General features: G+C 37.5%; 1 protein-coding gene across 2 annotated transcripts in view; it reads left to right on the top strand.

Annotated features, from left to right (window-relative positions):
- Positions 1 to 18,995, top strand: part of PPM1A (protein phosphatase, Mg2+/Mn2+ dependent 1A) — a 34,636-nt gene extending 15,641 nt beyond the window's left edge. Inside the window, exons 3-6 of one of the 2 annotated variants that reach the window (XM_066552378.1) lie at positions 1,063 to 1,180; positions 6,157 to 6,265; positions 8,947 to 9,004; positions 11,335 to 18,995. In XM_066552378.1, the coding sequence (XP_066408475.1) occupies positions 1,063 to 1,180; positions 6,157 to 6,265; positions 8,947 to 9,004; positions 11,335 to 11,364 (315 nt within the window). In that variant the 3' untranslated portion in view covers positions 11,365 to 18,995. Of the gene's footprint in view, positions 1 to 1,062; positions 1,181 to 6,156; positions 6,266 to 8,946; positions 9,005 to 11,262 lie in introns of both variants that reach the window. The other variant, XM_066552377.1, reaches the window with a different exon arrangement.
- Positions 18,996 to 22,539: the final 3,544 nt, after the last annotated feature.

The raw sequence follows: 22,539 nt of genomic DNA, 5'->3' as shown, positions 1-22,539 counted from the left end.
TACTGAGTTTCATAGCTTGATACTTATTTTGCAAAGGCAAACTGGCAGCCATAAAGAAAAAAAGCCAACTTTTTTCTAGAGAATCAAGACAACATCCCTGCTCTTCCCACATGGCTAACAGGATCATTGTTTCCCATCTGAAAAACTGGAATTGCTTTCCAACACCTTGGCAGATTGATAATGGTTACATTTTTGGTTACTATTTTTCTTTGGCAATCCTAAAAGCAAATACCAGGAAGGGAGCAGTGGCTTGTGGATGCTGTAAGCTTTGCAGGAGCCAACTGTCAGCACCTCCCCATACCCATATACTGTTGTTGTGCACACTGGCTTGTTCTGGCTCTTGCTGACATCAGTGGAGTTAATTACTGTTAAAAGTTAAGCCTGTGGATGCATGTTTGTAGGCCAAAGCACAGGGGTATTGTAAGTAAACCAAACACTTACTTTGCATAAGCAGAATGTGTTTGTATTTTTAAATATTCAAGGATTGGGGTTCCTTTATTTGGAGTATTAAATGTAAATATTTTTTGCAAAGATCTGGGTACCTTACAGCTGTTTTTTCAACAAATTCTATCACTTTCAACTTTTCTTGTTTTAAATGAAAAGGAGAAGGAAAAAACCTAATAGCTGTGATTTTTAGTGGAAGCACTGTCTGAATTTAGCACCTTCCTGATTAGTGCTTTTGAGCAGTAATGGTTTTGTTCTTCACCCATTCAGCTGTTTTCCCAAAATGATTGGATGGCACTTAAAACAAGATGGAACACAACTTTGTAATTATACATCACTCATTACTAATGTCAGTTTTTAGATGACAGTGGGGTGTCTGTAACTGGCTCCATGTAGTCTTCAGACCATAAAAGTGGAAAAAACAATGACTGAAGAGTTGTACCAAATGAATTCTCTAAGGGGTACAGGGAGATCAATTCTAATGATAATATTAATCCATAATAGTGAAAGCTGGATTCTGATACAATATGATTTGTGAATTTCTGTATTTAAAATGCTTTGATGTGTGTTTAGCCTGGTGTGTATACATTTCTCAAATCATTTTTTCTTTTCCACCAGGGAAGTCGAGACAACATGAGTGTGATATTGATCTGTTTTCCGAATGCACCAAAGGTATCACCAGAGGCGGTGAAAAGAGAGGCAGAGTTGGACAAGTACCTGGAAAGCAGAGTAGAAGGTGGATCATTTAAAAAAAAATAAGTAACTTTGTTTCTAAACAGACCCCTGGCCCCCTTCCCCTTCCAACAATTAAACCCTTAACACATACAGGCTTTTTAATAGACCTTCAAGTGCCATTGGCCATCCTGTGTACCTCTGAAAAAGGCACTCTATATATCCTGAAAAAGTTCTGCTATGAAAGTGCAGCAGCCTGTAGCCCTGAAAATTATTCAGGATGGCAGAGAATTCATTTATGCCCAGTGTTCTTCCTGAGTCTGTTGGCAGCACTAACTTCAGACCAGTGAATCCTGGTTCCTGTCACATGGAGTTAAAGAAAATAATCAGAATATCTTACAAAGTGTCTGTGAAGATGGTCATTTGAGTGCTATTTATAGTTAAGTACAAATCAGTTAGCTGTAATATTTTATTATCCAATAATAGTAGGGTTACAACTCAATTACTATAATCTTTAAGCACCTGCTTACATATTTACTTATTTGAAAGTACGTCAGAAATTTGTCAAAGCTAATCTTTAAGCATTCATGACAAACAAAAGCTGGGTACTCATCTTGATAGTAACTTTAAAATTTTTCTTAAACTTTAAATTGAAACTGTGAGTCTGGGGCTTTTTGGATCACATAAAAACGATACTTGAAATCAAGTAGATTCAAATGATTTCTGATTAAAACTGCATTTATAGTGCCTTTTGATATTTAAAACCAACTACATCTTGGAGTTTGTTTCTGAAATCTAAGACATGCTGTATGCATTATTTGCATAGGTTAAGTCTATTTTTGAAGTGGACTCCTCTATATGTTACAAGTCTAGTTATGTGTGTGTATACTTCCAGGAATCCTTAATAGCACACAGGGCACGATAGGCAGAGTTCTCCACAGCTATGGTAGCAGTGGTTAGTAAGTTAGAGGAGTACACTATGCACTTTTTTCCTCCTTAACTTGCTTTATGGTAACACAGTGCAGCTCCAGAAATTTCACAGGGAACTTGCCTGCATGGGAATTTTGGGCTCAGACAAATCCATGTGCAATTTTAAAGCACTTACAACCTGTGTAGGTGCTCTTGCAGAAAGTACCACGTTTTTCCAAGCCTCACTTGCCAGCTCTCAGCAAAACTGCATCTGTTCTGCCCCTGAACAAATGCCCAGGCAGACATTTGTGTGTTTTAATGCCCACACTTGCCTGAGAGGAGAGGAGAGGAGAGATTGGTGGCAGTCAGTGCTGGTGTGAATGTCCCTGGCAGCGTGGCAGGAATGTCCCCGTGCAGTCCCACTGCGGGAGGGAGGTGTCAGCAGAGCAGGGAGCAGGTTTGCACCAGGAGGAGCTCTCTGTGTGTGCCCACCCACAGATCTGCTGAAGAACAAGTGTGCTGTACATTCACACATTGATTCACAGCCTGGTAACTCTCCTTATCTGGGCAAGTGCTGCCTTCTTATCTTAGATAGTGTGTCTGAGCTCAGACAAACCCGTGACCTAGAATATGAAAATACAATGAAGCCAAGGCTGCGTCTTCAGCTGGCCTCATCCTACCCCAGGAATGTTACAGTGAGGAAAGCTGGCATTTTTGTACAGCTGCTTCATTTTGTAAAGGAACAGCCTAAACACTGGACCTGCATGTGGTTATGGTACATACAAGGAATTTGGCTGCTGGTACTTTGCATTTATACAAATAGGAAATTTGCAGGAATGATCAAAGTGTGATAATTGCATAGAGGCAGAAGGATTCTGTATGTAGTTATAAAGCACTTTAATACTAATTTAATGGGATGATGTCTGAACAACTTGAGGAGATCTACTGTACTTCCTCTCAAGGGTCTTTGCTTAATTTTTAGAGTTATCCTCAATCTTTTGTCTGTTGTTGCACAAAAATATTATTTAAATGAATGAATATTTAGTAAATACTACTCAACCCAGCAGTGATTTGTATCAGCTGTTTGCAGAATTTGGCCTTTTAGGACTTATGCATGAGGAAAGTTGAAAGGCCTGAATCAAGGCAGAATTTCATGAACAGGAGTTGATGATAACTTTGTTATTTAATATATAATTAATTAATTGATGTGCCATTGCATTTTTTCTGAAGTAAGTGGATAATGCCTTATTGACTAGTGAGGTAGGACTACTACAGCATCTGAAACTTTATACACTACAGTGAATAATCTTGCTCTTATCTTAGGATACTATAAGAGTGGCAGTGCTTAACTTTAAAAGCCTGATTTTTGGCTGAAGGAACTAAAAAATATAAAGAGTACTTTTAGAATGATCTTAGTAATCTGTAATATCAATTTAAACTTAAAATTCATTAAGATGGAAACTTGGTTAAAATGCATATTACATATTTTTATGAACTTCAGTACTCACTGAAGTCCAACAGGTAATGAGAGTTGATCCTTTCGAATGTGCTTTTTTTTTCTGGTTGTATTTTTATCCCCTCAGCCCAGAATACACCTTTATACTGTTAAAAACTAGTGCAAATTTTAAGACTGAATAGGATTTAATAATGATGGTCATCTTGAATAAGGAGAGATGATTCAGATTTTAAAAAATGTAGAAACTTTTCTACTTACCATGTCACTTAAGACTCTCCTGATGTGTTTGTGGTCCAGATTTGTAGCTGCAACAAATAATGGAAGAAGCAGCAAGTGTGGAGAAGCATCCTTGTGCCATTACTTGCAATAAATCAATGTTACTCCTAAAGTATCTTGTGAACTTCATGGTAGAAGTGATCAGTCATTCCAAAATGTGTTGCTATTATTTGCACTAATATGTGTTATCAATGTGTTGACTCTAAAAAGAAACTTGTCTAAGCTTTTTTTTCTGTTCTCATTTTTTTTTTACATAAAACCATTCCGTAATAGATATTCCCTGCAATATTTATACCTATGTAGAGATAAATAATTCTAAGTTAGCTGTTATATGTTCCTTCCTTAATTTTCACATAAACAAAGTTCTGGCTTTTTCTTAAACTTTGTATGGAATTCCCATTTTTGAATCCTTTATTTTAGGGTTGTAAGTACATTTTTCCAGTACTTGATGCCATGAAAATGTATAGAAGGTTTAAAAGTAAATTAAAGACTGGGGGGAGGGTTAAAGGTGTATTGAAACAAGAAAATTCCAATAAATTAAACACAGCTAGCAGACCGACTCCATTTGTTGTGTCTTCAGTGTTCATTCAGTCTGTATCTATAGTTTTATCAAAATATAAATGTATTCATTTAGTGGAGACTGTATGTTAAATGTACTGCAGTTACAGGTTGTGAAACTGTGTAGTATAGGTCAACTATAAATTCCTTATTTTTGTACAGCAGAACTTTAGAACTAGCACAATGTAGCATATTCTAGATGTTCAAAATTGCACAATAAAGGAACTTGGCAAACCAAATCTGAGATCTTGGCTTCTTATTCAGATTTAAGATTCATAGATTATTTCTTTGCTAAATGTAAGATGGTAACATGAACTTTGGCTGTAGATTTTGAGGAAATGGCAAGTTTTTGAGGTGTCTCTGGTGTGCAGTGTCATGTATTTAAAATTTAAGTTTTGAAGTAAACAGCTTAAAGCTTTGTGCTGCAGAGTTTGATGCTGGTTCAGGACTAGGCAGTGTTTCCCCTATACCTTGCAAATAATTTACACAGCCTGACTGCAGAACAGAGCTGATGGTTTTTGTAAACACACACAGCCCTGAAAAACCATTACATACACAAAAAGTAATTCACAATTGTTTTTTAGGTTTTGTTTTGTTTTGACTAAAAAGGACTGGATACGTGTTGGTTTTAAAAGCTTTCAATGTGCCTTATCTCACAAATTATAAAATGGAAACTTGGTATGTTCTTCTGGAATTTAGGGCAAAATCTGAATGCTTAAGTATTTTTCAAAAGTGGTACTGATGAATTCCAACTACTTTCAAACTGTGTAAATGCTTTATTAGATGAAGAACAGTGTGCATGTACATACATGCATGTATAGATGTGCACATATGTACACATTATTGTATGCATGTTGCAGTATTCACTTGAAGATGAAAAGCACCAGGTCTTAATAATTCACATGTTTTGCAACTTCTGAGAGCTCATGTTTACAGAGAAATGAATGAGATGCATTTTAAAAAATGTTCTTGTTCTTTAAATTTCATAAAATGCCTGTTTAAGGAATGACTCTTCATACTTCTTCTGGTATGATCTTGAATGTCTTGAATTCAAATAAAACTGTGTGCTTTTGACTTGAGGAGAAAAGTGAAAAAAGCAAACACAAAAAAAAAAGAAAAAAAAAAAAATGAAAAAAAGAAAGCCAAACCAACCAGGCCTAAGAATAAAGTTAAAGAATTAAAGTCTTGACAAATGTGGCTGTGGCTACAATACAGATTCTCTTCACCCAGAAGCTGGAGTGGATCAGCTTTAAGTTTCTGCCCTGAATTTAAATATCTCCTGAGTTGAGGATGAAACTGTCAATTAGATGTCCCTGGCTTTTAATTTATGTGTAATAGTCCTTAAAATTTGCATGTTACTGTAATGCAGTGAGGTACAAGTATTGGTTAATACACATACAGCCATGGGAATTACTTCTGACATGTCTAACCTTTTATTTCTTGAAAATACTATGTTTTCTGTGATGGCAATAATATTTTATCTTGTGTTGCAGTGATAAAGCTGATGTTAATATCTGCCCCATGCCTTGGGAGGATATTACATTTTCTGTCTAATGTATAGCAGGAAAGCCATTAAAGATTTTTTTCCCCACTGTTATTAGGTAGCTGTGTATTTCTAAAACCAAGTCAGCATGTGAACAGCAGTAAATCTGTGTCAAATCTGTTACAGATTTTTACATATGGAACCAAAGTTAACAATTACCATGTTGAGTACGGTCTGTCGCTTTAATTTTTAATTTTATTTTTAATGTTAAGCTGCCTTTTTTGATAAAACTGAGTGTTTCAATCTTTTGAAGTAAAATTTGGACTGCACTTACAAAAAAAGTACTTCTGATTCCCAGAGATCATAAAGAAGCAGGGTGAAGGAGTGCCAGACTTAGTCCACGTGATGCGTACGTTAGCAACTGAGAGCATCCCAAACCTCCCGCCGGGGGGGGAGCTGGCAAGCAAGTGAGTTCACATCCGTGTACATGTGGGGTTTGATTTGAATCACTTTGTGACTGCAAGGCCACTCTTAAAAAAGTTGGGGGGCACAGGGAGGGAGGAAGGGCACAGGACAAAAGGTGATGATCTGTTCTCCAGTTTTTATTACTCAGTTGTTCTGGATGAAAAGGACAAGCCTAAGAATGGAGTTGACTATGAATCATTGCGAAAATTAAATGTCAAACTGTAGTTTTTGGGAAGGAATGAGGAGTTTTTAAGGGTGGCCTGAGTGTCTGTTTTTTGTAATTAACTGGGGTTTCTGGGGGGATGTTACATTTGAACATGTGAAAATAATGCCCTGATTTTAATTACTTGGGTTGAAGTGTTATACACTTCAACAAGAAGTGATATGCATAAAATGTTTTGCTTGGCAGCTTTCTTTTCTTGTCTGTAGCCATGTTGTAATTGCTTAAAAATTTGCCTTTGTTCCTCTCTGCTTGTGACAAATCTGAAAGTGAGATAGAAATCTATTAAGAAAGAAAAGTGGGAAGTTAAATTTGTAGCTTTATATAGCTGACTTTGTCCTTGAAGGGTTCAGTGGTGATGCTCTGTGGTTTCTCAAATATTCAGTCTTTAAGGAAGCAATGTGCTCAGCTTGTTTGCACCCCAAACCAAGAGCTTTTTGATTCAAAAGATTCTTCATGGGCCTGTGCTGTGTCAAAAAGGATTGGGCACATATGATACAGAGTATATTTGACTTTTAAGAGCATGATTTTTGTATTGTTACACCAAAACATCAGGACTTTAGGCACGTAATTGAATAAATTAATAAATTGAACAAATTATGAAGGGATAAATTGAACAAATTATAAAGTGATCATTGTAAAGATGGCTTCCAGAAAACAATATTGTTCCTATAGGAACTGTTTGACTAGGAGAAGAAGAGATGGCAATTTAAAGTATAATAGGATCTATTTAGGATGGGCTGCTGTACTGTTGAAGTATGAGTGAGTCAGTTACTCATAAAATGCAGCATACAAATTGATTTTTCTTCATCTCCTTTGGCTGGAAGTGGCATCATGGCTGTGAAGAAATGCTGAAGTGATGTGACTTCAGCAGGATTTTAGGTATCAGTGATGCTAGTTTGAATAGGGACTTGGAGAAATATTGATTTAATTGGATATTTATGTAACTTAAAGCACTGTTGCCAATTTGGAAGGAAAATAATGCTTTCCAAGAAACTTGCCTGTATTTAGAATCAAAGATACCTATATCTTGAAAGATATGGGAAACTTTCCAATCCATATGTGTAATGTACCTTGTGTGTAATTGCTTGATTTTATTGCTTTAAATCCAACCTCTTCTTTCATGCCCTATAACCATTCACTATGATGTTTAAACGTGGTAGTTCCTGACTCTTCAGTGTTACAGGATGATTACAAAGCTTGTCATCTGCTTTTTTTCTTCTCTTGCACTCCTTTGTGATTGCTCTGCATGCATTCATCAGCACTTTAAAGGTTGCTCTTTGGATTTTGCTTTGCACCACACTCTGCCACTTCATCTTACTTGGTTCTGCAGAAGGGGATCCAAAAGAAAGTTGCATTTAAAGTCCAATATGTAATTTCTGTTTTTTACTCCCCTCTTTCCTTCCTGTTCTCCCTTCAAAGTTTTTTCCTTATATACTAGGAAAGGCATAGGCATCTTCTTCCTTCAGCCTCACATTCACTTGTGTTTTGGTTTTTTTGGGTTTTTTTATTACCTGTTTTCAAGGGGTTTTTAGACTCTCAGTTTTTCACCCTGTGTTAAAAGAAATAAATAAAAATCATGTTGCTCATTTGCATGTTGGTTGCAAATGTATTCATATTTCATCAATCTGTTTCTTACCGATTTTCTGTCACTATTAGAAAAGTCAAGAATTCCAGAGATGAAGGTTAATTTTAAGCTATCTTAAATATGCTAACAGGGGCCTTTTTAAAAGGAGGTTACTAAAAAATGCTTGAATAATTTTTTTTATATTTTTTACCAGACAAAATTTATCTCATTCTGAAGATACAATACACAAACCTGCAAATTTTTTTACATATATATATATATATATATATATATATATATTATTTTTGGTATTGGTTTTGTTGGCTTCTTTGATAAAAAAATTGCAGGAGAGTATTGGCCATGTCATTGTAGAAGATACTGTTCTAGATCTATTCAATCTATTTCTTTCATGTTTGCACATGGAAAGTGCATTTTTAGGACATAACACAAACAGAAATGTACTTCAGAATGTAATTTTTTTGTGTCCAGAAAATAACACAACTCTGTTCCCCTATGGAAGTAATACATAATACATGCCATACTACACTACTACAGCAGTGTTTTTTTGGCACAAATGACCAGGACATTCAGTGTCCATTGAGGTTTCTGCTGCCCTTTTTCAAAGGGAAGACCTGACTGTCATGTTGTGCCCTTCTCCTGCTGAATTCCAAGGGATATTCAGCCTTGTTTGTCTTAAGCCTAAAGGTTTTAAAGGATTTTTTGCAAAATCCTTTTTAAAAAAAAAAGTTTTGAAGTTCTAACTTGCAGTTAAAATGGTTCTGTGAATTTAGAATCTTCTAAAGTTTGCATTTAAATTAAAATTGGAAATGTAACTTGGAAAAAAAAGGAAAACACAGCCTTAAAATCCTGTGGGTTTTTTGTTTTCTTTGCTCTAGACGGAGTGTGATTGAAGCTGTGTATAACAGACTGAACCCCTACAGGAATGATGATGCTGTAAGTATCTTTTCTCTTACATTCTCTTTCTCCCCACCCCAATTATTTGAGCTGTTTTGGAAAGAAAGATATTGCAGATTCCTGTTAAAGACCCTTTCCCCCAAGAAAGGATTAACACTGTTGTGCTTTTTGGACTGTGTTTTGTAATTGTTTTCTGCTGCTTTCTGCTGATCATCATCTCAAAACTCCAGTAGGGTTGATTCATTTGTCCTCTGGCATTTCATTATTTCAGTCCTGCTTGGGTTTCCAAGTGTTGCCAAATGGTGGAAAGAGTCATGGGGGGACCTTTTTTCCCCCTTCTTTATAGGACACATTTTTTCCTAAATATCAAGAAGAAAAATGCTATATCTAAAGGTTAAATGGATGTGTTAAGAATATATTAGTTTACCAAATGGACTGTGTAAACACTTTTATTCTTAAGCATAGAGCATCTTACAGCAAGCAAACACTTTGGGTTCTTACATGTCAGTGCTGAGAGAGACATAAATCCACTGTCAGGATGGGGGGAAGATAAACTAAACAGTGAACATGAGCATGATTCCAGTGGCAGTTTCATCAGCAGAAACAACATTCTGTCACTGAAAATGCAATATCTCACAGAGCAGTTAAACTGATCCTTTAACTATCAGCAGAAATTTCTTCCATGCTTGGATGTGACAGAAGTGAAACGCAGCCAGACATGAAGATTGTGCGTTGGCCTTACAACTGTGCACTAGTTTTATTTGGCAGCCTTCATTCTATTTTTAGCATTAAAATTCCTAAATTGGGGCTGAAAGAGGATGCTTTACCTTCAAAATACATTCTGTAGTATGTTGCTGTTCTACAAATGCACAGTACACAAACTTTGTGATCTTGTTGGCAACTGGGATACAGAAATTTGCATATGGAATAGTTGGCAAGCAGCTCTTGCATTTTTACTCATGCTGCTTTTATTCTTCATTCTTGAAACAACCATTTTACTCTTTCATGTAATTGCTCTCCTTTGCTACTTCTGGTCTTGAAGGAAAAGCTGGAGGTGGTACTTTTGCAAAGGGCAATTTCAGTTTGTGTTTTTTTAACTACACCCCCGTGCCAACTGTTCCTCTCTGGTTTGCAATGGATTCTGTGTGCAAGATTGAATGAAGGGTGCAGAACTTCAGTGCTAAGAAATTATCATGTGTGCATTGCTAGAGACTTAATTAGCCTCTCTCCTCTCCAAGGAGTCACTAAGGCAGTGTTTTTGAAGAGAAGTAATATTTCTACCTCCTGCAGCCTCAGTAATGATGGGGAGGTGTAGCTGTGGAAGCACCAGGATGAACTGTTGTAAAAGCCCATCCTGCCCCTTAATTGCTTAGGGAAAAGGAGGAGGTGTTGCTGAAACCCAAAGGTGGTGCACAGGAGCAGTTTGCTCTGACTCCTGTGCTGCTGATTCAGCTGCAGAGCTGTGGCTCCACTTGCTCTTGGTTAACCTGTGAGCCACCTGATGAGGTGGAGAAAGCTGAATACAGAGCAGTCTAAGCAAGGGAAAAGGGAACAGGCCTGACACAAAGTCAAATGGATTAAAAAACACTTGGTAAAATTAAATACTGGTTAAACCAGGATTTGGTTAAACATTTGTCAGGCTTGTGGTAGTTATACAAAATCTGCTGTTGCCTGTGGGCCTAAATGGAATGAATTTTTGGGACACTCAGGTATTGGATAGATTGAAATACCAAGTGGTGTGACCGTACAATTATGATTTGGAGCACAGCATGTTTCTACTTTCAATATTTTTATTTTTGTTACATACATTTCTTTTTTTCCCCTTGCAGTTTTATTACCATCCAAAATTACAATTTCCTTCAGTTGCCTAAACTACACTTCTGTAACCTTAAATTAAGAGTGTTAAAATAGCTCTGAGTTATAACAGGGTGTCAGTTGATGTCTGTATCTTCCCCTGCAACGAGGGAGGGCTGAGAAGACAAAAAATGATAATGGTGATACCACATGACATGAGCACATCCTGCTCTTTTCTCACACCTGTGAGATGAGAGTATCCATTTTGTATTACTTCTGACTACTCAAGAAATAGCTTGAAAGGCTCTGGAAATGCTTTTGAGTAACATGCCCAGGATCTTATTTTCAGGATTGATGAAACACTTGGTCATATTTTGAAATTTCTTGATTCTGATGTTTTTGTTAATTAAGAATATGTGGGGTTTAGATCCTTTATAAAAGCTGTTTCTGAAAGGGGAGAGAAAAGAGACTCCTGAAATGATTTAAGTCTTTACCCTTTTCAGTCTGGATTATCCAGAAACGGCCGCAAGGATGGGCACTCCAGACTTTAAAGGGTTCCTTCTTTTTTCTTTAAGGATTCTGCCTCAACTGATGATATGTGGTAAAACTGCTCATCTAGCTGTGGAGTTCACCTTTCATCCTGCAAATGAAAGTGCAGCCCAACCTCAGTGGCCCTTCTTAACATCCATCCTCAACCTTAATTAAAGAAGGGAATATGATGTGTTGGTGAGAGTGACTACAGCAGTACAACATCTAGCCCAGGAACTGATCTTTTTTTTGTAAAACAGACTTCTGTAAACGTGATTTCAAACCATAAATTCATGTTGTAAATCAGACTCCAGCGATTTATGTTGTATGATTTTGTTTTTGTAAAGTGCAATTGTCTTTGTACAAATGCTCATATTTAATTATGAACCGCTTTAAATCACTATAAAGGTTAGAAGAAATGTTTTGGCTTGTGTGATGCAACAATATATACCCCTTTTAAAAATCATGTTGTGGTTTTGGATTGCAAGGAGCAGCAGCCTAGCCAGCTAGGTGCTCAAGAGGTGCACAAAACTGTTAAAGAGAACTTTTTTGGTTTATATGAAAGCTGAACTCATGGGCAACCTACCAGAAATTACAGCGTGTGAATTTCGCTTGGCAATGGAAAAATAACTTAGGAGTAGTGCACATTCTTCAACAAACATACATCATTTTCTTGGATGCACTCCTGCTCTCACGTTGAGTCGAAGGGATTTGTGATTTGGAGTTCAGTGGTAGTTAAATCATGCCCTGTTAACAGTATCCTGTTCATACATGTACCAATCTTGGAATTAGAGCACCTTGGTTCTTTGCACCTCTTTTTTCATTAACCCTTACCTGAAACTACTAATCACTGAGCACGAAGACAACTTTCTACATAAAGAAGGAGTCTGCAGCATTTTTACAATCCTGATTGGCTGGGTCTGCTGCTGTTCCAAGAAAAATACTCTTGAATTCCATTTTATCAATAAAGCTTGATTTAACAAACAAGACATTTACCCATAAATGTGTAATTCCTTCTTTTCCTGCCTTTTAAAATGTCAGTGCCATTTTAAATGATATTTTACTTGTGGAAGAATATTTTTCTTAATTGGTAGCCCATTTTTAAAATGGGAAGGATTTTGATTATTGCCCAAGACATAGCCATATGCTAGAGGATGATGTGGGATTAATCTGTTACCCTATTTTTTACAAATGTGGGTTTTTTCAGGCTTTTTGGTGTTTTTTTTTTCCCCTCCCTACTGAAGATGTGCATTGGTTTGAATTTGCCTACTGTTTGATAAAAATACATTTGTCAAAGCCTGACAATCTTTAACATTTTATGGTGTGTGTTTTTAATTGACCCACTTACTTAGAATGAGAGACTAGTGGTTAAACAGTACTTGTGATTTGAGGTATAGCATGTTGACAATATTTAACTGTTTGTTGTTTAAAATTCTAATTTAAATTTTATAAGATAATAAACTAATTTGATTTAAGCTTAGCTTTCTCCCATTGAGCATACGAAAATTAAGTTTTCAAGTCAGTCGTGTTTGCAAAACTGCTGTTTTGTGCACCTTGTATTGTCTTTTTGGTTGAGAATATTGTATTTAATATGTAGTTTACTCATTTAGTAGGCAGATTCCTCAAAAGGAAAATCAGTAAAACAAGTAGATTGTAACATTTACTGCAGTTAAACAGAATCAGAACTTGGTGTATAATTACTTTTTGATAGGAAAATGTAGTACAATGCATTTTGCTATATTTGTCTTTCCCTAACTTTGACATATACATATTTGTATATATAGCCTTAAAACTAATGCAGAGTTAGGGAACACTGAACAGTGAAAAAGTAACTTATAGTGTCTTGGAACTAAGTATAGTATATACCAGCAAACTTTTCTTTTATCCCTCTTGTCTATGTGGGGTGCTTAAACGTAACTTCATTGTATTCAGTTTGTAATCTGTTCAAGCATGAATGAAGAAAACATAAGCACTATTTGTATTTATAAATTTATAGCAATTTTTGCTTAAAGAACCAGTTCCTTACCTACCTATGAATAAATGCTTAAAATGTCTAATTTTGTTGTAGAGTGCAAAACTATAATGATGTTAAGTTATAGCTTCACAGGCACCTAATTAACGAGCATATTTAATAATACATGGCGTATTAGTGCGAAAAGCTCAACTTCATTTAGGACTAGGCAGATAAAGTTCTGTCCTTTTTTTTCATAGAGACTAAAGTTTAGTTTTGGAAACTGCAAAACCTTGAACTGGACTGTGGAACCTTTGAGTTTTAAACTTTAACAATCGGAAGTAAAACTGTGGTGTGAAAAGCCATACTTCAAACCATAATCACTTAAACTGTCTCAGTGACAAAGGAGATTTTTTGAAGCCTCTTCTGACGAGGTCTCCTGAAGGTTAGAAAGAAAATAATTCTGCTGTTGCTACAGGTGATGTGAGTAGGTTTGAGGGTAGTGGCAGAAAGGCTGTTTCAGGCCTTTCTCTCTCTTGCCTACGTTCAGCAGCGTTTTGATGAGCTCAGAGCACTGAATTGTGATGTATGCATAAACACTGCCATTTTAGATACAGACTTTGACTACAGAATAAACCAGTTAAGTATATAAAGCATCCTAGAGAAGAGGCAAGCTGTACTTTTTTCACTGCTCTGAAAAGAAAAAAGGCACTTTTGCACCTTTGTGCATCTCCTTCTTGCACCAGAAACTTTTTTTTTAAATGCTAAAAACATTAGCACCTCAGGGGCAAGGCAGCAATTTTTATTTTGAAATATTGTGTGCTATTTCTTTCCCTCTTGGAAAAAGATTCATGTGTGACAAAAATGAAAATTGTGTGATGTTAACCAGATGTATTTTTAAATACATGTTCAAATAGGATGGTCCCGATTTGCTTGTTTTTAAAAGGAAATGACATTTGTAAAGCTACTTTGCTTCGTATGCCATGCAACTTTGTTTTCCTTCTACATTTGACAGCTTCACTGGCTACAGTTTCTGTGAGTTTTGTTATAGTCAGATTAAATGTTTGGCTGATCGTTCTGGGAGAATACCTGTAACTGCTTTATAGACAACTGTTCCAAACAATTCTCGCTAATTCAGCATCAAAAAAAAGTTCAAGACAGAAGCTTCTAAAATGTGCTTTAAACCAATGTTGGATGAACTAAATGGAGTGACATTAAGTAGGATCCTAGGTTTGCAAGGCTTTGTAAATCCTTTGTATCCGTAGAGACCCCAGTACTCTGCTGGGGCAGGAGCAGAGCCTGAGCCTTTCAGCTGGGCTTGCTCTCACTGGCCCAGGAGCAGCAGCACCACCACCTTGAGGCACAGCCATCACTCAGTTAAACTTGGAGCTGGAGTCAGAATTGGAGAGAGGAGTTTCATCAGCTTGTGGTTAAACTGCTCTGAGCTGCGGCAGGCGTAGGTTGTGTCAGCGAGGTGCCTGGTGAATACTGAGCAGCAGATGAGTCATGGGAGCACTTACCTTGGGAGTTCCTGCAGGTGCCAAAGCTGATCTTTTCAACATTTACTTGTAGCAAACTGACTCCAATGTCCATTACATTATTTATTGCAAAGCTGGTGCTGTCACTATATAGGTTCGTGTCTGAGCCATTTTGCTCAGTTCAGGAGTTGGAAGCTTAAGATGATTTAACAAAATTAGGGATCAGTTTTCACTTCAGTTGATTCCCTGATAAGAATCCCACCTTAATTTTATACAATGGGACAGGAGACACTTCCTATTGCATTCCATTTTTAGTAGTTTATGGTCTAAGGATGTAGTTTCATGATCTTAGGCCAAGACTAAACCATTGCTCCTAGTTTGCCCCTACTGCCTTTTTTTTGTGCCAGTGATTGTCCTTAAGTGGGTGTGCAGTTAGGAGAAAAAAAAAAAAAACAACTGTCCTTTGAGCTGGGTAAATTGATAATCCAGCTGTAGGGTGCTGGTGCTGGGGAAAAATGGAGAGTGGGGAGCCAGGACTGAGAGCAAAGGAATGCTTGCCCCACCCCTCCTGCCACAGTTTGGGAAACCACACCCAGATAAATGATGGCCTGTGTAGGGAGCATCACAGCCTTTGCAGATCTTTCCCCACTTAAAACAAACATTTTACTTTGATAAATGTTTCTTTTCTTTAAACTGGAACCATCAAATTTCAGTCTCAGTGTCTTGTGTGTGAGTTCTGTGCTGACAACCTTCCTCTGTGTTCACATTCTCTGGAAGTTTGGAGCTCTGTCCTGTGGGAGACAGCATGGCTGCCACAATTATGTTAATGATATGGTTGTTACAGCTTACCTTAGTCCAATGTACATCAGGATTTCATCATGGCAAGATGTTCACCTCCATCTCTGCCTGCACCTTCTTGAGCTGCTTTTGTGCACAAAGGACTTGGTGTGTTTCAGTTCCTTGGTATTTAAACTTGGCCATGTCTGAAAGGGGCTAACCTTTAGGGAAGCCAGTGCCCTTTTCCTTATCCTTTGGCAAATACAGTATTTGATACAAACCTGATGTACCTTGCATAGGCTCAGAGACAGCAAAACTGTAGAGCTACAGGGCTGTACCTGACATTCTTGTGTAGAAAATGAATTGTTACTTGGTGCCAAGCTTTACCAGCTATGAAAATGATGTCTCTTAGATAATGAGTGTGGTTCCTTGTTACTACCACTACCTGTGTCTGAGGTGATCATAGCTGAGCCTTTATGGGCCAGTTCAGGGTGTAAACTCTCCATCTGGCTGGAGAGGTTTTTTGACTCTCTAAGTGGTGAAAAGAGGCTCAAGATGTGAATTTCCAGGATGCTGTAGCACCAAAAAATGAATGTGATTCCTTCTATAGAGGCTGTAAGAAAGAAGCAGAATTTAAAAGTATCACTCTGTGGCTAAATAATTTTGACTGACCTGTCTGAAATACTGATCAGAGACTCCAATCTTTTGTGAGCTTTTTCTCTGGAGTGCTTGCACAGTCTGCAGTTTTCTGCAGACCCAGGTGTGCACATCTGAAGCACTCTGTGGCCTTATTTTGCTTAATAACATTGCTTTATATATGAGGTAGCAGCCGCCTGGGCTGTGGCACGTGTTCTCAGGAGGTCAGGAAGCTGTAGGAAAACTTGAAGCCTCTCTTTAGCATCATGGACCACTAAATGCATTTAAGTAGAAAAAAAAAATAGACATGTTAAAAGTGGAGTTTACATTGTCTCCCATTGACAATTTGTTTCTAGAGAAATGACAACTACTTCTAACATTTACTTAATATGTGAAAAAAATGTCTGCAGCTTTAATCTCCTGATTGTGTCAGAGTTGTTGACTTGTAGTCACTTAGGCTTTGTGCATATTCCTCATTTTCTCTGTGTTTTGTTTGATGGGTTTTTTTGAGTAGCAGTAATACAGATCTTTCTTTTCCCCATCTCTTGTACACATTCTTCTAAAGTCTTTGCTTCCAGGCTAAGGGAACAGGAGTGATATTGATGTCTTAGGAAAGGGTTTTGGGAGAGGCTTGCTTTAAATGCAATGATCACAAAACTCCCCAACTTTTGCACCACAAAAGTTGGGAAAGTGGGCTTAACTTAACAAATGCCTTTTATAGAACCAAGAAAATCTGAAAGTGTCAAAACTTGGGTAGAAGTGAGATGACAGGTCAGATTTCTAGAGTGGTTTATGCATAGCCAGATTTTTACATATAACTTGAACTGATTCCTGCCCAAGTACTTTTTAAAATATCACTAGGCACCTCCTTTCTTATTTTTACTTTTTTATCCAAAATAAGAAGAATAAAACCAATGATCCTCACTACTGTGTGACCAGCCATTTGTCTGAGGGGTGGGTGCTGTGTCAGGCCTGTACCATTTTCCTCCAGGAGCACAACATCAGCACTTCTCAGCTTGCTCAGTAACATTGAGGCAAAGCTGAAATTCCCTTTTTTTCCATGAAGTGTTGGCTCTGAAGAGCTTGCTGGGAATGTGGGGTTTTTCCAGGTGGACAGGACTCCCCATGTGTGTTGTGAGGAGGCCTCTGGATTTGAAGGAGCTGCCATTGTTATTTATTTTGATAAATACCTTTAGGAATAATGAGAAAACAAACTGCAGGTCCTCAAACAATCAATACTTTTATTCTATTGATGCCTGTAGAGCAAGGTCCAGAGTTTCAATTCAGCTGTTACTGAATTCCAGCCAGTCTGAGCAGTGCAAATACTGGGTACCCAATTTCATTTTCTCTGTTGGGATTTCAGGCTGGAATACAATATTTCTGTTCACACTGCAGGGGAAAATTAGAGTCAGATAGGCTTGGGAAAATCAGGCACAAACTTAACTTCACATCCTCCTGACATTGGTGGAGTTTTTGCTCACAACATACAAATTCTGCACGTGTTGTTGGAGCCTTAACTATCCCACTTCTCTTGGAATGAAAACCAAATGTAATCTTTATTCGGTTTGGGATTTGAAAAAGCTTTCAAAGCCAAAGGGAAGACAGTGGTAATGTTAAAGCAAAATGTTTGGTTAATCTGAGATAATTTCTTAATTCTTTAAATGTCTAAGAATTTTTTTGCTTTTAAAACCTCAGAAGAGCACAGTTTAAGATGTTTGATCTTTGATGCAGTGCTTTTAGCTGCAAATAAATGAAATCCAAAATTAAGTATCCAGGATGGAAAGACAATGAAACCTTGAAAATGTAGGAATAAATGTGCTGAATTTACATAGAATTACATCCATGTCCAGTGATGGACTCCTGAGAGGTTGGAACTAGGTGATCTTTTAGGCTCTTCCAACCCAGCCATTCTATGGACCATTCTGTAAAAAGATCTTTGACAATGTTTATAGGAGAACGTTTTATTCTTGCTGAGTGATGCCAGACTGAGAAGTCTGCTGCAATTTGGAATTTCCAGCCCCTTAAATTGGAAACTGGGCATTGCACAGCAGAGTCCCCAGTGCTGGGATGCTGTTACCCCACGTTCCATGGGTTAATGGCCTGCAGCCCATGGGAGTTGGGGTTTCCCAGCCTGGTTTTGCTGATGACCTTGGGCACCAAGAGTTAAATTGTATTTATTAACCACATCTAACTCTTCGGTGCCAGGAATCCACTTTTTAGAGTAAGTGCTGAATTATGCAAATGTTCTTGGCAAATGGTGCTGGGTATTTCACTGCTTGGAAAACTCAATTACTGGTGACCAAGAGTTGATAGGAGACAAAAGCTGAGGTTCTCCCAGCCAGGGAGTGCTGCATATCTGAAAAGTGTGAACTTTGACTTCCAGGACCAGCTGTTTGATAAATCTTTATAAGCAGAGATTTTGGGTTCTAGCATCTGTCTTGTTCCTAAGACCACGTACAAACATGCTGAATTAGAGAGTTTTCACCTGTCTTCTCACAGAATTGACTCCACACCATAAGAGTCTCGTTTGTAGTGACATGCTGTGCCTGTCTTTTTAGAAAATCATGACCTCTTTATATCTATTTTGTGGAAAGTGTAACTTTTTTCATTGATGACCTGTATAAATGTGTGTTACGAATGGAGAGATTTAAGCTTGAAAAGCATGTTTGCAGATTACACAGCTTCATTATGGAATTTATAAATTTAACAGAGTAATATACAAGAGCATAACTATTTTCCTTAAGTAGAATGTATAACAATATATAATAAATTATTCTCCACGTAGTTCACCCACTATTTACAGTTTTACACAATTCAAACTGTGTGTTTACAGAAAGTTCAATAAATGTATATTTTGTACTATGTACAGATTCCTGGTCCCAAAGAAAATGTGTGAACTTAGTTTCTAACTTAACTTTTGAGATTGTACTTTTTTTTTTCTTTTTTTTTTTTTTTTCCTTTATTTTTCTTTTTTTGGTTTGGAATCAGTTGAACAAACTGCATTACGCCTGTCGATGGTGGAGGCTTGCATTGGAGTAAAACGGGAATTGGAAATATTTCTAATCTACAAAAGTGATTCCACTAAATAAAACAGGCAATTACATCGTGTGTGTGTATTTGAGTGCTACACAAACCATCCTCACATCTCTCTTATTGTCCCTGATTTACAAACTTTCCAGGCCTCCTTCAGTTTTCTGGCTCAAGGGAGTTAGATTAAAATGAAATACTGAGGGCTTATCGTGATCACTTTTTAGTTACAATTATTAAACTCCCTCCTTTTTGCTGTTTTTTCCCTTTCATGTTGAAATTCCAAGATAAAGCTGCATGTGCTTGGCTCCAGCCCCAGCATTCCCCAGAGCTGCCTGGTCTGGGGCTTCCAAGAGAACTAGAGATGGATTAGGATGCCCAACTTCTGGAATACTTCATCACACAGGAGCAAAATACATTTGTATCTTTTGCCCTGATTTGGATTCAGTACTGTAAAATAAAAGCTAGACCTTTGTAATATAATTTCTAAGAATTTAAGGATGCTAAAGGCTAAAATAAACATGGTTTTAGCCTTTATGATTTGAAGGAATAATGAGCCTGGGTGTAACCAGCTCACATTTGTCTTCTGTGGAAATCTTTATAGACAGAACTGGAAGGATTCTGACATGGATTAAATGAATTAAATCTGGGGAGGGGGCAGGAGGGGATTCTGCTGTCACCTGAGACCTGGAGCAAACTTGTCTATTAAAGGAACTTAAAGATTCAGCCCCATCCCTTTAAGGATTAAAACTCAGCCACTGAATTGTCTTGCAAAAGAAAAGAGTATTTTCTGTGGATTAAAAAAAATGGAATTGCTATGATAAGATTGACTATTAGCCTTGGTTCACATGAATGGAGCAGACATGGGAGACAAAATATATCCCTATGTTTTCCAGCTCAGAGTGTATAAAAGGACTGGTTTATCCTATCTAACTGAAAGTATGCATTTTAATGTATTTTTCCTCAAAGCCAAAGAATAATATACCTCTGAATGGCATTGTTGGTTTGTTTAAATGGGTTTTTTTAATCTTTACATGTAATAATAAATTTGACTGCCATCCAAGCTGTTTAGATAGGAATATTAGGCCAACTGCAGATGTTCATTGTGGCTGAATTTCATGAGGCTGCATTTATGTGAGCTAATTTAAAAGAGGCAGAACCCTGAAGCCTGGTTAAGTCATTTCACTCAGTTTTAGTCTTCAGCAATTTTTACTCTAACAACTTCTGAAGGAACAGAGGAGAATTTGGCAAAAAATAGAAAGATCTTAAATTTACTGAAGGTTTGACTCAATCTCAGAGCCTTTTCCAGCCTTCATGATTCTGTGATAGAAATAATTAAGACAATTATCCCTGCAAATACACATACCCAGGAGAGGCTCTGGGACATGTTCTTGGGTGAACATGGTGCTTGGCTCTCATTTGTGAGCTTGCAGGGCTGGATATAATATCTATTATATAATATATAACATATATAATAATATATATATAATATATGTAATATAATGAGACTTCCTATACTGATGAAGTTAATTTGTACATACCAATTTTAGTGCAAACTTTCCTGTGTTTTTACTGGAAGTGGGAGAGTTTAAAATTATCTGCAGCCCTTCAAAGGTCCTACTTAGCCCCAGCTGTGGGAGAGATTTATTCTCTTTTCCCAATTAGCAGCTTTTTCTGGGGTATGTGCTCTACTTGAAGAAAATGCTTACTACAGGTTTTTAATCCTATTAAACAGGACTGAAAACTCTGTGTCCTACAACTTAGACTTGTCTGGAATGAAGGGTTTGCTGAACAGACATTTGAAACAGGGAGTTTATTTGAACAGTAGAGCAGATATGAAGAAAATACAATTAACTCTGTGTTTTCTTGTCTTTACCTCTGCTCCTTAGCAATAGAAGTGTTTGTGACACTGTGTCACAAGTGTCCTGCTGATCTCTTTAGCAGGTATCACCTTGCTGGAGCTGCACCATGGCTCTTCCCTCTTACTCTGAGCAGAGCACCAGAGTTTGTTCTGGCTCGTGAGCACCAAGTGGAACTCAGTGAGAACACTCACCTTCCTCTGAAATTTGACTCCTCTCCCATACTATAAGAAGGTAGCAAGACAATTCAGGGTATATTACAAGCATGCAATAAAACTTTTTTTAAAGGCTTTAAAGGAAACAAAACATTTTCTGGTCTGTTTTGAAAACAACCTGTGGAGTTTCTGGGCCAAGAGGAATAGGATTATTTGAACAAGCCTATCCTCCAAGTCTGTTAAGCTGTGGGTTGGTTTTATTTTCCCTGCATTTCCCTCTTATCCAAATTACCTTTTCCGAAATGCCAGAAGCCTTTTGAAGTATTATTTTAGAAGAGTAATTTATTCTTCTGGTGATCATCCCTGTCAGGGCTACAGGAGGAGTCTTTACCTGAAGAATATGAAGTGACACCGTCAGCTTAAATCAGTCTTAATCCTGAGAATGTTTTAGCTCATGTTGTAAGTATCTGGAAGTGTGCACTTCAGAGTGGTTTTTGGATCTTTATATTTGCAGTTGTTACAAAGTTGGTTTTTTTTTTTCATTTCCGGGATTTTAATGCTCACCTACAGCTGTCTTAGCAAACTATATGTAACTGGAATAGGAGAGCAAGTGAAGTCACCCCCCCAGCTGGTTGTTGTTAACTCCCAGTAAAGAGCTGGACACTGGTCAGATGTCAAGAATCAGTTCCAGGGAGAAAATAAAAGCAAAGCAGAAGGCTGATTTGGAAGGCTTTTAGTGATAGTAATATCAATGAAATGTGCAGCATGAATTAAAATAATGTAAATATTTAATTGCAAAAATGTATTAATGCTTTTACACTCTTAAAGCTCATGGGAATTTCAGTATGAAAACTTTATTGTTCTGGAAGGAAATATTGATAGGTGCCAGCCCAAGGGGCTCTGTTTCAGATATTAGGCTGAGGTTCTCAGTTTGCCTGCACCCAAAAACCTCAGCATGGGCATGGGTTCAGTGCCACAATAAACCTGCCCCAGGCCACAGCCCAGCTTTTATTGTCAAATAGCCAATACTGAGCTTTCATATTGGCATTTGATAAGGAGTGTACTCACCTTATCACCTGGTTTCTAGATAGACTGTAGCCTTTAGCCTGATTTTTATATTCCCTTTACCCAGGGATCAGCTGGGTCTTGTCCTGTGGCTGCCTCTTGCCCTGCATGCAGTGAAGCACCTTCCCCCTGCCACCTCTCCTGTGCACCTGATCCCTTTGATTCTTCTCCCTTGTCCATCTCTTTATGGCCTGAAGCTGCCAGACTATTCTGTAAAAGGCTGAAAGTCCCCTCAGTGTTGGGAACTTTGTTCCCTCTTGCATCTCCTCTGCATTTTCTAGGAATAGAAATAGTTCTAGGAATA

This window comes from Molothrus aeneus, chromosome 6, assembly GCF_037042795.1.
Source record: "Molothrus aeneus isolate 106 chromosome 6, BPBGC_Maene_1.0, whole genome shotgun sequence".
NCBI classification, from domain to species: Eukaryota; Metazoa; Chordata; class Aves; order Passeriformes; family Icteridae; genus Molothrus; species Molothrus aeneus.
Note: the sequence above shows the minus strand (reverse complement) of the source record. Positions and strands in the feature narration are given on the sequence as shown.